This window comes from Sciurus vulgaris, assembly GCF_902686455.1.
Source record: "Sciurus vulgaris genome assembly, chromosome: 8".
Lineage (NCBI taxonomy): Eukaryota > Metazoa > Chordata > Mammalia > Rodentia > Sciuridae > Sciurus > Sciurus vulgaris.
The window spans coordinates 136,465,229-136,478,065 of record NC_136468.1 but is presented as its reverse complement, the minus strand read 5'-3'; the positions used below and the strand labels follow the sequence as shown (position 1 = coordinate 136,478,065).

The 12,837-nt window shown below is 53.8% G+C and overlaps 1 protein-coding gene across 3 annotated transcripts in view; it reads right to left on the bottom strand.

Annotated features, from left to right (window-relative positions):
* Window positions 1–12,837, bottom strand: part of ACACB (acetyl-CoA carboxylase beta) — a 119,010-nt gene that overhangs the window by 30,441 nt on the left and 75,732 nt on the right. For all 3 annotated transcript variants that reach the window (XM_079151250.1, XM_079151249.1, XM_079151251.1), the window contains 11 exons: window positions 12,685–12,819; window positions 11,719–11,865; window positions 10,137–10,325; window positions 8,725–8,825; window positions 7,174–7,262; window positions 6,945–7,069; window positions 4,051–4,164; window positions 3,846–3,959; window positions 3,409–3,498; window positions 680–798; window positions 1–138 (listed from right to left, as the gene is read on the bottom strand). In XM_079151250.1, coding sequence (XP_079007376.1) covers window positions 1–138; window positions 680–798; window positions 3,409–3,498; window positions 3,846–3,959; window positions 4,051–4,164; window positions 6,945–7,069; window positions 7,174–7,262; window positions 8,725–8,825; window positions 10,137–10,325; window positions 11,719–11,865; window positions 12,685–12,819 — 1,361 coding nt within the window. The remainder of the gene's footprint in view (window positions 139–679; window positions 799–3,408; window positions 3,499–3,845; window positions 3,960–4,050; window positions 4,165–6,944; window positions 7,070–7,173; window positions 7,263–8,724; window positions 8,826–10,136; window positions 10,326–11,718; window positions 11,866–12,684; window positions 12,820–12,837) is intronic.

The following is a 12,837-nucleotide window of genomic DNA, read 5'->3' as shown; positions in this document are numbered from 1 at the left end:
CTGGTGAAATCCTCAAATCTCCGGAAGGCGACCATAGCCCCCATCCGCTGGGACAGCGGAGAGAAGCCACTGTCCATGAAGAGCTCTGTGCTGTGCCTCAGCAGGTCAGGGTTGGTGACACTTATGGGCACGGCCATCCTGCAGGGACACAGTGAGGATGAGGCAGCTGCTCCGGTGCCTGATGCCTCGGGGAGCCAGACTGGGACGAGAGCCCCCTGCGCTGGGGCCAGGGGGCAGGGGTTGCACGCGATTCCTCAGGATGGGATGCAGTCAGAGCCCAGGAACGAGGGACGGATGCGTGCATGCAGGAGAGTCCAGCCCACACGGTCCCGGGGCACATCCAAGGTGGAGACCGAAGCCACGGAGAAGTGACGGGAATGTTCTAGAACGTTCCCTCATTGTCCAATATGGCCTCCGTGAGCCGCGTGTGGCTACTGGGTACTTTTGATGCAGTTGTTAGGATACCTGGAGGCTGGAGTTTTTCACGCCATTTCCATTTGTTTTAATTTAAAGAGATACAGGTGGGTCCGACGGGGCGGGTGCAGGAGGTGGGTGGTGGGGCAGAGAGTGTGGAAGATCCATGCTGAGGGAGGGGTCTTCCTGCTGGCCCCCCAGCAGCATCCCAGAGACAAGCCCACGGGTGGGTCGGGGAGGAAGGCTGGGATGCGCCGGCGCGTACCGGTTTGGGTGGGAAGAGGGCAGCATGAACTGGAATTCCACCACACAGGTGCCGTCCGGGAGCTGCCGGTGCTGCAGGCTGTTCAGCTCATAAGCGATGTAGCCTCTCCGCACATAAACCTGACGGAGAAGAAACGCCGGGGACGTTCAGAGGGCGCCGGGGTGTCCTCCCATCCCGAAAAACCCAGGCCGAAGCGGCCCGAGTCTCTCGGCGGCAGCGGGTGACGCGTCCTGTTTGTTTTTGTCAGGGGCTGGGTGGCAGGTACTTCGGGTTTCGTCTCTCTCACAACTACTGCGTTCCACGCCTCATGGAAGCAGCCACGCCAATCTGCCAGCGAACAGGGGAGGCTGTGCTCCAAAAAAATTTATTGACAGAAACAGTGACCCGCAGGCTGCAGTTGGTCAGCCCCTGCTCCAGAGCAGCTGTGGCCGATAGAAACACAACACAAGCAACACATGTCATTTAGATTTTTTAGTAACCACCAAAAATGATGTCATGATATTCTTAGTTCTCCCCAAGTATTATCATTTCAATATGTAATGTAAGAAAATATTTAGCGACTTCACATTCTTTCCCCCACACTCAATCTTTGGAATCAGGCACAGCTCAACTCAGACAAGTGGAATTTCAAGTGCTTCTGTACCACGTGGGTCCAGTGGCTACCAGAGGGGACACAGAGTCTAGAATCCAAACACTGGGGTTTTTCAACTGCGTGGGGAATGGAGCAGACCTCGCTGCTGCCCTTTAAAAGACCTGCTTCCAGCTGTGCATGGTGGTGCACACCTGTAACTCCAGCAGCTCAGGAGGCTGAGGCAGGAGGACTGAAAGTTCAAGGCCAGCCTCAGCAACTTAGACCCTAAGCAACTGGGCCAGATCCTGTCTCCAAATAAAAATAAAAGGGGCGGGGGATGAGGCTCAGTAGTTAAGCACCCCTGGGTTCAGTCCCTGGTACCAAAAAGACAAACCAACATGAAAAAGACCTGCTTCCAGGTTGGCCCCTGGCAGCATCGGGGAACTCGGCTCGGAGCAGGACCCCCACCCTTCCCTGGTGAGAAGGGTCCGTGGTGTCTACACTGTGCGACAACAGGATTCATGCTGAACGCCTGTTTCCCTCCTCAGAGTTCAGGTTTCTGCTCCACGGTAGGCAGAGGGTGACTCTGAGACCAGTCTCCACTAAAAACCCTGGGCACCGGGTCTCGGGAGCTTCACTGGGAGACTTCTTCACGTGCACTCTCACTGCCGGAGGGACTCAACGCGTCCCGTGTGACTCCGTGGGGCGATGACCCTTGGGAAACAGGCCTGCTTCCACTGGCTTCACTCGATGCACCGTGTCCCTCGGAGACTGTGCTGCATCTTACATCAGAGCTGTGACTGCAACTGGACCCTATGTCCTCCTGGCAAACCACTGAGCCTGGGGGGTCTTCTTGGGGACCCCGGAAACATTTACGGCAGGGACAATACCCTATCATCTCAAGAAGCTGAATCTAGATCTTATGTTTGTGATGCTTCTTGGATCACAAAGAAAATGCTGAATCATGTTTAATAAAAGAGCCATTATAGAAAATAATGGAATGTACAGAAACACATCCTAGAAAAATCTCTAATAGACATAAATAGGACTTAGCACTTTAAAAAATACCAATGAGTCAGGTGCAGGGGCACAGCCCCGTAATCCCAGCAGCTCAGGAGGCTGAGGCAGGAGGATAGCAAGTTCGACGCCAGCCTCAGTTACTTAGTGAGACCCTGTCTCAAAATAAAAAAATAAAAAGGGCTAGGGAGGTGGCTCAGGGGCAGAGGACCTCTGGGTTCAATCCTCAGTGCTACAAAATGAATAAATAATGAATAAGTATTTAATAAAGTGACATTTGAAAGTACTGACAAGGTGCACTGGGTCTCATTTTTAGGAAACAAGAGTGAGGCCAGAGCTGAACCCATAGTAGGGAGGTGACCTTCAGGTCCAGGAGCCCCTGTGGCTGTCACATGCTCACAAGCCTCAAATGGTCTCTGTGAAGACCCAGCCCAGCCTGGCATTCTGGTGGGTGACTCACAGAGTCTAAGATCCAGGAGAGATGGGGTCAATGGGGGGCCTGGCTCAGAGAGCCAGGAGATGAGGAAAAACCACCACCGGTCATGTAGTCCAGGGTTAGAGAGCCCCCTAGGAACCCAGGGATCTCCTCCTGGGGCCTACAGAGAGCAAAGTAAAACTCTGAATTCCTGAAACTAACTGAACACCTCTTGGCCCCTAAATTCAGGGAGACCAGAGCAGGAGCAAGACCCCCTGACTCTAGCCTGGGTTGTGCTGTTGGTCAGACCTGCCACACCGGACAGTCATTGTCAACAGTCACCCAAGCTCCTGCTGGCTCTCGGAGGCCCAGGTAGGAAAGTCCGTCCCAGGTATTAATGCACACATGTCAGCAAGTCTGGACGAGATGCCTTGGACTGGCTTGGGGGGTCAGCTGTTAGCTGTGCCCTGCCTGGAGGAAGCTGTGGTGACACAGGACATGGCCGTGGTCACCTGCATAGACTGTGCAATAAAACAAACCTAGTGGAAATCCTGGTTCTGCCCTTCCTAGCTGTGTGACCTTGAGCAAGTCACTTCACCTCTCTGGGTCTCAGTTCATTTCTCTGCAAGATGAAATACCCGGCTTAGAGAGCGTAAGGTCACGTTTGCAAGGTCACGGGCCTGGGGGTCGGGCCCAGGCAGGCGGCACTAGGCTACCCCCACTCACCTCCAGGGAAGCCATGCAGACGATTTTGTTGGTGTGGTAGAAGAAAGTGGGCAAGACGTCAAATATGGTCGTTTCTGAAAGTATCAATTTCTATGGGAAAAGGAAAAAGGGGAAAAGAAAAATAAGATGTAAACAAGTTTTAACCACCAACCAGAAGCATGGGAGGGGCGGGAGCAGGAGTCGGCCGTGGGGCTGTCCCTGATGGCGGCCAGTGCCCCCCACCCGATGGCGGCCCGGGGCTCCTCCTGGGTGTAGTCTCGGAAGATCTGCCAATCAAGGCCCGGGTGCCAGGGGAGGGCGCCCAGCTCCAGATGCCGAGGGGGTCCCTGGAGGCTTGTGAGTGAACACCCTGAAGACAGGGGCAGCCTGTCGTCCACAAGGCCCCCGCCCGGGCCAGGGCGTGCTCCCTGGGAGCTGGAAGGAAGGAGATGCCCCACCTTGAGGTTTTCTGGGCAGAACTGGTGGCCGTACATGTCGATGGCAGACAGGAAGATGGACTCCACCTGGTTGTGCCTCAGCTCATAGGAGGGGAGGTGGGAGGCGATCAGCACCTATCCGGGAGGGGGCAGGGGGCTGGCATGAGGGAGGCCGTGGTGGGCTCGGGAAAGCCACCCGCGGGGTCCCGGTGCTTGTGGCCCTGACCTGTCTGGCTCTCAGGGCCACTTTGCAGTGCTCGGTCTTGCTCAGCTGAGTGAGCTCGTTGAGGATGGAGGTCAGCTCATCCGACAGGGAAGGGTCTGGGCCACAGAGCTCATCCTTGGGGGACAGAAACAGAATCCAAATGACTCTGCTCTGCCAGAGGGGAACAGGCCAGCACGCCCCTTGACCAGGGTGTAAAGCTGCCCCAGCCAACCAGGGTCCGCTGTCAGGGCCACGGGCACAGCCTGAGAATCACGCCTCTACCGTGGTCCCCTCGCCTACCAGCCATGCACCCAGCCACCCACTCACCCTCCAACACACACCCTCGAGGTTTGGAGGGAAGAAAACTGCAACTAAGTCTCTGCCTAGAGCACAGGCTCAGCTCAGGGATACTTTTCGGAATGCTTGGGAATAGCAGCTTTTGGGATTTCAGATTTTTTTTTTTTTTTTTTTTGGAATATTGGCATATAGAGAATGAGCTGTCTGGGGGCTGGAAACCCAATCAAAACATGAAACTCGTGTGTGTTCCATGTACACAGGGCCAAGGGACAGAGCACAGGGGAGAGAGGTCGCCCAGCATGCGGAGGCCCTGGGCTGGATCCCCAGCACTGCAAAAATAAAGAAATAGACAGTTACGGATACGCCTTGTACGCACAGTCTGAAAGTAATTTTTGTACAGTATTTTTAGTACGCCTGCATTTCGGCAGCAACCCATCGCAAGGGCAGATGCAGAATTTTCCACTTGTGGTTATCATGCTGGTGTTCAAGAACTTTCAGATTTTGGAGCATTTTGGATTTTGGATCAGGGATGCTTGACCTCTACTAGGCTAGTGAGCATTCAGCAGGTGCTTACTCTGTGCCAGCAAGCAGCTAGATCCTTTACACACTTTTCTCCCCGTTCTCCCAACCCTCTGAGGAGGTACTGTCAGGATCCCCACTTGAGAGATGAGGAAACTGAGGCTCAGGAGGCACTCTGCCTTGCCCCCGGGGCCACCGAGCCTGTGCAAGTTGCAGTAGTTGGAGCCCGGGACCATGGGGTCCCTGAGGCCTCCAGCTCTTTCCCCTCCACGCTGCGACCTGACTCCAAGGGTTCAGTTTCAGAGGCGGGGAGCAGGCACTGGACTCTTGCAGAAGAGAAAGGGACACTGAGTCCTTCCTTCTGGGCGGGGGACCGGGACTGTCTGCTGGAGCCCAGGACTGTGGTCTCTGCGTCTTCCCTTCTGCCCCAAGCGCGAGAAGGCCTTGAGAATGGCCAGAGCAGGCGCTTCCCCCACGCAGCAGCCACCGCTGTCCCCAGGAGTCTCCCCAGGTGGTGGGGCTGTGCTTCTGCCTCTTCCTAATTGTTAAACACAGGCTGCTTTTATGGCCAGAGCGTTTTAACGTATCAATATTTCATACACAAGCACGCAGGCCAGCGTACGCTGCAGGAGCTTCACAGGAAACTATCCTAAGTCCCCTCTTCTTCACCAATTCTGATCTGCTGTGTGGGGACAAGGGTTGGTGGCATTGCCCTCACAGTGCCACCCAGCTTGTGGCTCCAAGGAGAGCACACAGGGCAAGTGCTGGCGTCGTGTGACGTGTGTGTGTGTGTGTGTGTGTGTGTGTGTGTGTGCATGCGCATCATAAAAGCCGGGGCAACACCCTGCACAGGCAAGAGCCCCAAATCCCTCCTCCTTCTTTCTCATTGACTTGAGTGACTATTCGCCTGTGTATTTCAGTCTACACCGTCAAATTTTGTTGTCTTTGTCTTGTCGCAAAGTCCTATGACCACTAAATGACATGCGGGAACTGTGTCTCCTTAAAAGACTCAAGACAAGCTCACCTCACGGTAATCAAATCAGAAAGCCTTTGCTGAAAGCTGCCAAGGTACCAAATACCGCCGGAGGTAAAGAATTCACTATTTCCTAATAAATGGAAGCAAGACAGCCAGAAGTGAATCTCACCTCTGACCCCCCAAGCCACCCCCCTGGGGCTTTTATTAAGAAGCCCCAAGTTCTGGAAGCAGTGGCACATGCCTGTTATCCCAGCGGCTCGGGAGGCTGAGGCAGAAGGATCAGGAGTTCAAAGCCAGCCTCAGCAAAAGCGAGGCCCCAAGCAACTCAGCGAGACCCTGTCTCTAATAAAATACACAAAGGGGCTGGGGAGGTGGCTCAGTGGTTAAGCACTCATGGGTTTTCCTGGTACCCACTCCCCTACACACACACACAAAAAAAACAGTGTCCTAGGAAGCCAGCCTCACTCACTCTAGCTGCTTTCAGATTACAACCTCTTGGGGCTGAATAGCTGCAATGGAAGCTCAGTGGGACAAGATTGCCAGGCCCTTCTTGCTCTAAGCCAAGTCCAAGTCTCTCCTCTGCTGATCCTACATTTTCTAAGTCATCAGGACCATTATCCACAGGGGAAAAAATTCTTCAACTATAAAAGCCTGCTAACTACTATCTTGTAGGAAATGCCACTCATCTCCAAGAAGGCACAATTAAAGACCTACCACCAGACCCAGAACCCAATACTCCTAATAGCTCATGATGCTGGAACCAGGTCGTGGGTTCAAATCCTGGCTCTCTGCGTTTCCAAGCTGGGTACCCCTGGGCAAGTGGCTTTACCTCTCTGGGCTTCCCACAGGGAGGTGGGAACGATTATTAGGGTTTCTGTGAGAATTAAGTAAGGTAAGTTAATGTTTATTTGTAAAGTACTGCAAGAGGGCCTGGCACAGAGCAGACGCTTCGGGGGTTTCCCTGCCTATTGTTGCAAACCAAGTTTTATTGGAACACTGCCACGCCCACTTGCGTGCACTGACCAACGGCAGAGCCTAGTGGTCAAGACAGTGCCCGACCTGCAAAGTCTAAAACGTTTGCTTTCTGGCTCTCTCCAGACCGACCCACCGCCCTCCTGCTTACTATGAGCATGATCACCAGCTGGTTCTTCTTGGCCACCTGTGCGTGGGAGAAGATGCAGTCCAGCACCTGGGACATGTCCGGCTTGAACTGCTCCCTGAGGTTTATCACACACTTGTCGTAGTGTGCTAGAGGGGGACAGAGAAGGCAGCCTGGGGTAAGACCCGGGCCCTGCCCCGTTGCCCCTGCCCAGCTCTGTCACCAGGGCCACCAGGGGGGCAGTGTCTCTTGCCTTGTTGGAAATGATGCTCGACGTGCAAATATCTTCGCAGGAGGTCCAGCACCACCGCCTTCATGTAGCCGCGGGTCCCGCTGCGGTACCTGGGGAGAGAGGAAGGTGGCTGCGTTGCGGCTCAGCTCACTTCCTGGAGCAGTCCGCCAGGGCGTGTATGGCTTCAAAAAGGAAAGAGCCCTGCTGCAGGTGGAGCCTGTGTCCTCTAGCTCTTAGGCCTGCAAGGACGTGCAGCCAGCACCTTGGCCTAGGTCAGCGGGCCAGAGAGAGCCGTCAGGCCTGCCTGTCAAGCCAGAGGCCACCCTTGTGCAGCCCCGGAGGAGAGGGAAGCAAACTTCATAGAGACGGAAGGGGGAAGCCCATTTTAACCATGAAAAGAAGACTGTCCAATCATTCATCCAATTTATAGAGATGTTTTCAAAAGACAAACTTGAAAGACATTGGCCGAAAGATAGATCCGGTGTAAATTTCCCTCCCCCTTTGAAACAAAAACTTTGGCCTGGTGAAACCGTGTTCCCCCAAACTTTTCCTCTTCTAAAATATTTCTGAATACAGGGATTGGGTTTCTCAGGAGATGTCGTACTCAGTTGTAAGGAAGGAGAAACCAGCCTAACCCAGCAAGACTAAAGACAACAAGGCGGCGAGAATCAAAAAAAAAAAAAAAAGATCCAAATGCAGTTGTTTTTTAAGTCGCAGTGCAGAGCAGAACTTTGATAATTATGTTCCACACGGAAACGTCTGCTAGGGAACTGATTAATACCATGCATCCCTTCCTTCTGTGTTTCTCTGAAGCTTAAAGGACGGGTTTAAGGTTAGCCGTGGATGCGTTTTGGGGGGAAACTCCCCAGCTAGTCCTTGGCTGTAAGACTTCCATTTCGTGGGGATGCACATCAAAATCCCCGACCTCGGCTGCAGCCCTGCCTACATGGCCAGTGGGAGTGCCCGGAACTCTCGGAAAGGAGGCAGCCTCCCGGGTCCCCCATTCTCTGTACCTCAGAGTTTCGGGCACTGGGTAATTATGCACCGAACGGATGGGTCCAAATCTGAGAATGCTCAATTCTGTCTTTCCAAATCAGACTCTCTTGCTACATAGGTTCCTCACAAAAAAGGGCAAAAATTCCTTTTATCGATGGCACAGCCCCGTAGCAGACTCCCCGGCTCCCTAACTACCTGAGATATGACGTGAATTGTTCACCGACTCCCCTTTGCAATGGGCCCCAGCACCACGAAGACAATTTGCACAGTCCTTTCTCATACGTAAAACCATCTCGTCCCACTGTCTCCTAACGTCGTCGCTTTCCCAAGGTCAACCCACGCACGACTCCATGGGACGCACCTCGTGAAATGTTTCCATACCCCCTTCACCTGCTAGGGAACCGAGACCCACAGAGGTGACGTCTGGGTCTCCACTTTCAGGAACGGTGGGGCCGGGACCTCGATGTACTCTTTTGTCGGTGAGGCCGCCCCTCAGACAGCCCCAGAACAGCTCTCGAGACCCGTGAGCCGTCAGTGTGCCAACCGCCCCCCTCGGAGTGCCCAGGAGCCACTCACCTCTGGACCAGCTGCACGATGCTCTGGGTGTTCATGAAGAAGACCTCCCGGTCGGCCTTGCGCTGCAGGGTAGCGGCGTGGCAATCCAGGATGGTGGCAATCTGGATGGGACAAGACAGGGCTGACCACTGACAGCCAGAGGACGAAGCCCCCCAATAGCAGTCCCTGCAGGAGCCATCATGGGGTCCTACCCAGGGCTCAAAAAAAATCGCAGCCCCAAAGCCATCTGGTCACCCCGAAACAGCCTTCTTCCTCCCCTCCAGGAACGGCTGGGAGATTGCAAGAGCTCAGAATGACAACCAGTCACCAGAGAGGGGCATACAGTCACATTCGACCTCCCCACAGACTGGACGGTGCTGGGACAGAGGGGAAGGGAAGACCCAGCAAAGGTGTAAGGTGGGGCAGGGTCCTATTTTTATAATTTGATTTAATGTCATTGGTCTATTGCTTTCGGCAACAGAAGTTGTTGTTGCTGTTGTTTCCAGTGCTGGGGATTGAACCCAGGGCCTCGTGCATGCCAGGCAAGTGCTGTGCCACTGAGCCACACCCCAGGATTGAACTCAGGGGCATTTAACCACTCCCCACCACCTCTCCAGCCCTATTTTGTACTTTATTTAGAGACAGGGTCTCACGGAGTTGCTTAGCACCTCACTTTTGCTGAGGCTGGCTTTGAATTCACGATCCTCCTGCCTCAGCCTCCCAAGGCACTAGGATGACAGGCATGCGCTACCATGCCTGGCTAATAAAGATATTTTACAGCATCCAGAATGACTTTCACTCTTCAAAAATATTAGGCAAAAAAAAAAAAAAAAAAAATTAGGCATTCATAAGGCCCCAGGACTATCACCCAACAAAATCCAGAGGGACAGAATCAGCCCAGCCACCCAGTAACAAAAACCTATGATCCCCCTAGTGATTTAGTTCAGTTTGGTTTTTAGAGAGTGCTCACCCTACCCCAGTGGCTTGGACTGTACTGAATCTGGGTTTTATGGAACGAGCCCTAACGGTTGCTTAGGTGTAGCCAAATGCTTCTTGGGAGAAAATGCTGGGATTCCATAGAACAGGCTTGAAAGAAGACCCAGCCCAACATTTTGGGGCTGTAAGTTGGGGTCAAGAAGCCCCCAACTGCGTCTGGTGGTGCAGGCTTGTAATCCCAAAGGATCAGGAGGCTGAGGCAGGAGGATCTCAAGTTCAAAGCCAGCCTCAGCAACTTAGCAAGACCCTAAGCAACTTCGTAGAACCACGTCTTTAAATAAAATTTAGAAAGGTAAAAAGGGCTGGGGATAAGGTTCAGGGGTTAAGCGCCCCTGGGTTCAATCCCTGGTACCAAAAAAAAAAAAAAGACACCCAACTTGATCAGAGGCCAGATACGGAGACTGAGCCACCCTGTGGGGCTGGTGAGAGCCACGTACCTGCTGGCTGGGGAACTGGCACAGCACTGAGGTGACGTTGCTGGCATACTGGGCCATCACCCTGCGGACCGACTTCTCCACGGGGACAGGGATGCGACCCGACACGCTGGTCATGATTTCCTGCAGCTCCAGCAGCGGCAGGGACGGGTGCCTGAGGGTCATCATGAGCTTCTGCACCCACTCCTTCAGCTGCAGCAGAGACCACACGGTCAGCCACGGTCCCGCCACGGGACCCTGCCACCCACCACAGCCCAACCCAACTCAGCCACCCAGGCCTGAGCATTGGGGTGGCCGAAGATCTCTACCCAGCAGCCTTCTAGAACGGTCCAGAGTGGAACAGCCCCTGACCACAGGGAAATACCCGATTTTCAAACACAGGAAGGCCCAGCTCCCTTCTCTACAGCCAGGAAGCCAGCACAGGGTAAGGAGGAAACATAAGGTCATGTGACGAGCTGGGAGGATTCATGAGCCACTTGCTTAGTGACAGACTCCATCCGAAAACCTTTCTTTAGAAGCTGTCCTTTGATCCTTGGAAACCATCCTACCAAGTAGGTATGATGATCCTTCCCCTTTCACCATTGAAACTAAAACACAGAGAGGTGAATTAAGTTACCCCAAGTCACTCAGCTACACTGAGAAGCAAAACCAGACTGCAAACCAAAGCCGTCTGGCTCAACATGCCTCCGACAGCTGCCCTACTCTGCTTCCTGGGTATCTCTGTGGCCACCAGTGACGATCTTTGGGAGATGATAATGGTGCCAACTCCAGATCACAGAAGAGGTTCAAAAGGCAAGGCAAAGAATGAAGAAATATGCTCTCTACAGCAACCCTCAGGCAGCACGGCACAGCGGTTAAGAGCTCAGATCCTGAGGCCCGATGGCCAGGGTTCAAATCCCATCTTCCCCTCTCCCTGGGAGAAGCAGGGCGCATTTCTTACCCTCTCTGTGCCTCAGCTGCCCCGTGTGTAAATGGAAATCATAAAGGTCCCTACTTCTTAGGCAGCTGGGAAGAGTCAAGGACTTCACAAGCTTTCAATACTTTGATCTGTCAGCACACAGTAGGTATACACAAGGGCTGGCCACCGTCATCGCCATCACTGAGGCTTGCTACTCTCGGGGCGGACACAGCCCTCAGGGGGATCTTGGAAAGTTTAGCGTCAGGGGCCTTTCAGGAAGGTCCGTGTGGTGGGGACCTCCGTGTTTCTCTTGGGACCCTGGGATGCTGGCTGGTGAGGACAGTGTGTTTCTGAACCAAGTATCTTTCTCCTGGTGTCATGAAGAGGTCCGTCCCACCCAGCAACCCAAGAGGCTGAGGCAGGAGGATCGCCAGTTCAAGGTCAGCCTCAGCAACTCAGGGAGGCCTGGGAAGTGAGGGGCTAGCCCGACCCACACAGACGCCCTCCCTAGCTTCCTACTGCTCAGCTGGAACGGACTCAGGTAGCGCAAAGAAAAAATGTTCCCCAGAGCTGACAGACTGAGGAATCCCCTAAGGCCGGTCCTTATGGAAACAAGGAAGCAAAAGGCCTCCCATGTCATGGAGCAAGCGCCCCCGCACCCCGCACCTGCTGTTCACGGGGACCTACCTTTATGCTAAAGATAGGCTCTGGCAGACAGTAGCCACTCATGACGTTGGTCAGGTTTTCCAGGACACTGTGGAAAACCTGGTGGAGCTTCTCTCCCAGGATGGGCAGTGTTTGCTGGGCAGGGAGCTCTCCTGTGAAGGGCTGGGCCTGGTGAGGGACAAGGACAGGTCACGGAAACCGTCCACCCGACTGAGACCGGACAAACTGGGGGATGGGGCAGCTCGCCGAGCGCCCTCAGATCTGGTCTGTGAGGGTGAACCCTAAAAAGTAACAGGAGAAAACACTGCACCTGGATTTAAAGTTGCCAGGTTTGTGCCCTGATCCCCGTGTCCCGACTCGGCCCCTCTGCAAATGTCACAGTGTAAACGATCCAGGCTCCAAACCATTTTAGAAGTAGATTTTTTTGTTGTTGTTTTGCTTTGCTTGGGAATGAAGATTATCTTCCTATTTTCTCTATTTATTTTCAACGTCTAGTGAATGTTTCATCCTAGTAGGATGAATCCCACAGAAATAAAACTGGTTTTGGGGAATCATAAACATTTAGCCTTAGGTAACCAAAAGGGAAAATAATCAGCTCCCCAGAGAGGCAACTCGGCCTTAATACACCGATGCATCTGCTAATTCATTCTAGAAGATCTGCTTGTACCCACGTAGCTAGGGACAGGGCTGTTCTCCCAAGTCTGGAACAAGCTGGTTTCCTGTCCAACCCTCGCCCACCCTGCGGGCTCCTTTCTCCCGACAGCTGACTTGAGAGGTTCCTCCTCTGCAAGCAGCTGCTTGGCTTCTCCACCTGGGTTCCCACAGCCAAGGCCAAGGGTAGCCGCTCTCAGAGTGATCATGAAGCCAAATGATACATCCGCCCGTCTGTCCCACAGATTTCTGTGAACCTGCAGGGACTTGGGGGCAGGTCCTGCCTCTCTGACCCAGCACAGAAAACGCTTGCTGAAAGGGGTCCTGGGGACATACCGGGTGCACTTTAGAAGGGTCATCCAGCTCCAGCCTGGCCACCACGCAGCCGGCTTCCAGCACGGCCCCCGGCCGCTTGATGTACTTCACCCGGCCACTTTCCTGCACGTTCAGGGTCATGATCATCTTCATCACCTGTTTTGCAAAAAGAAG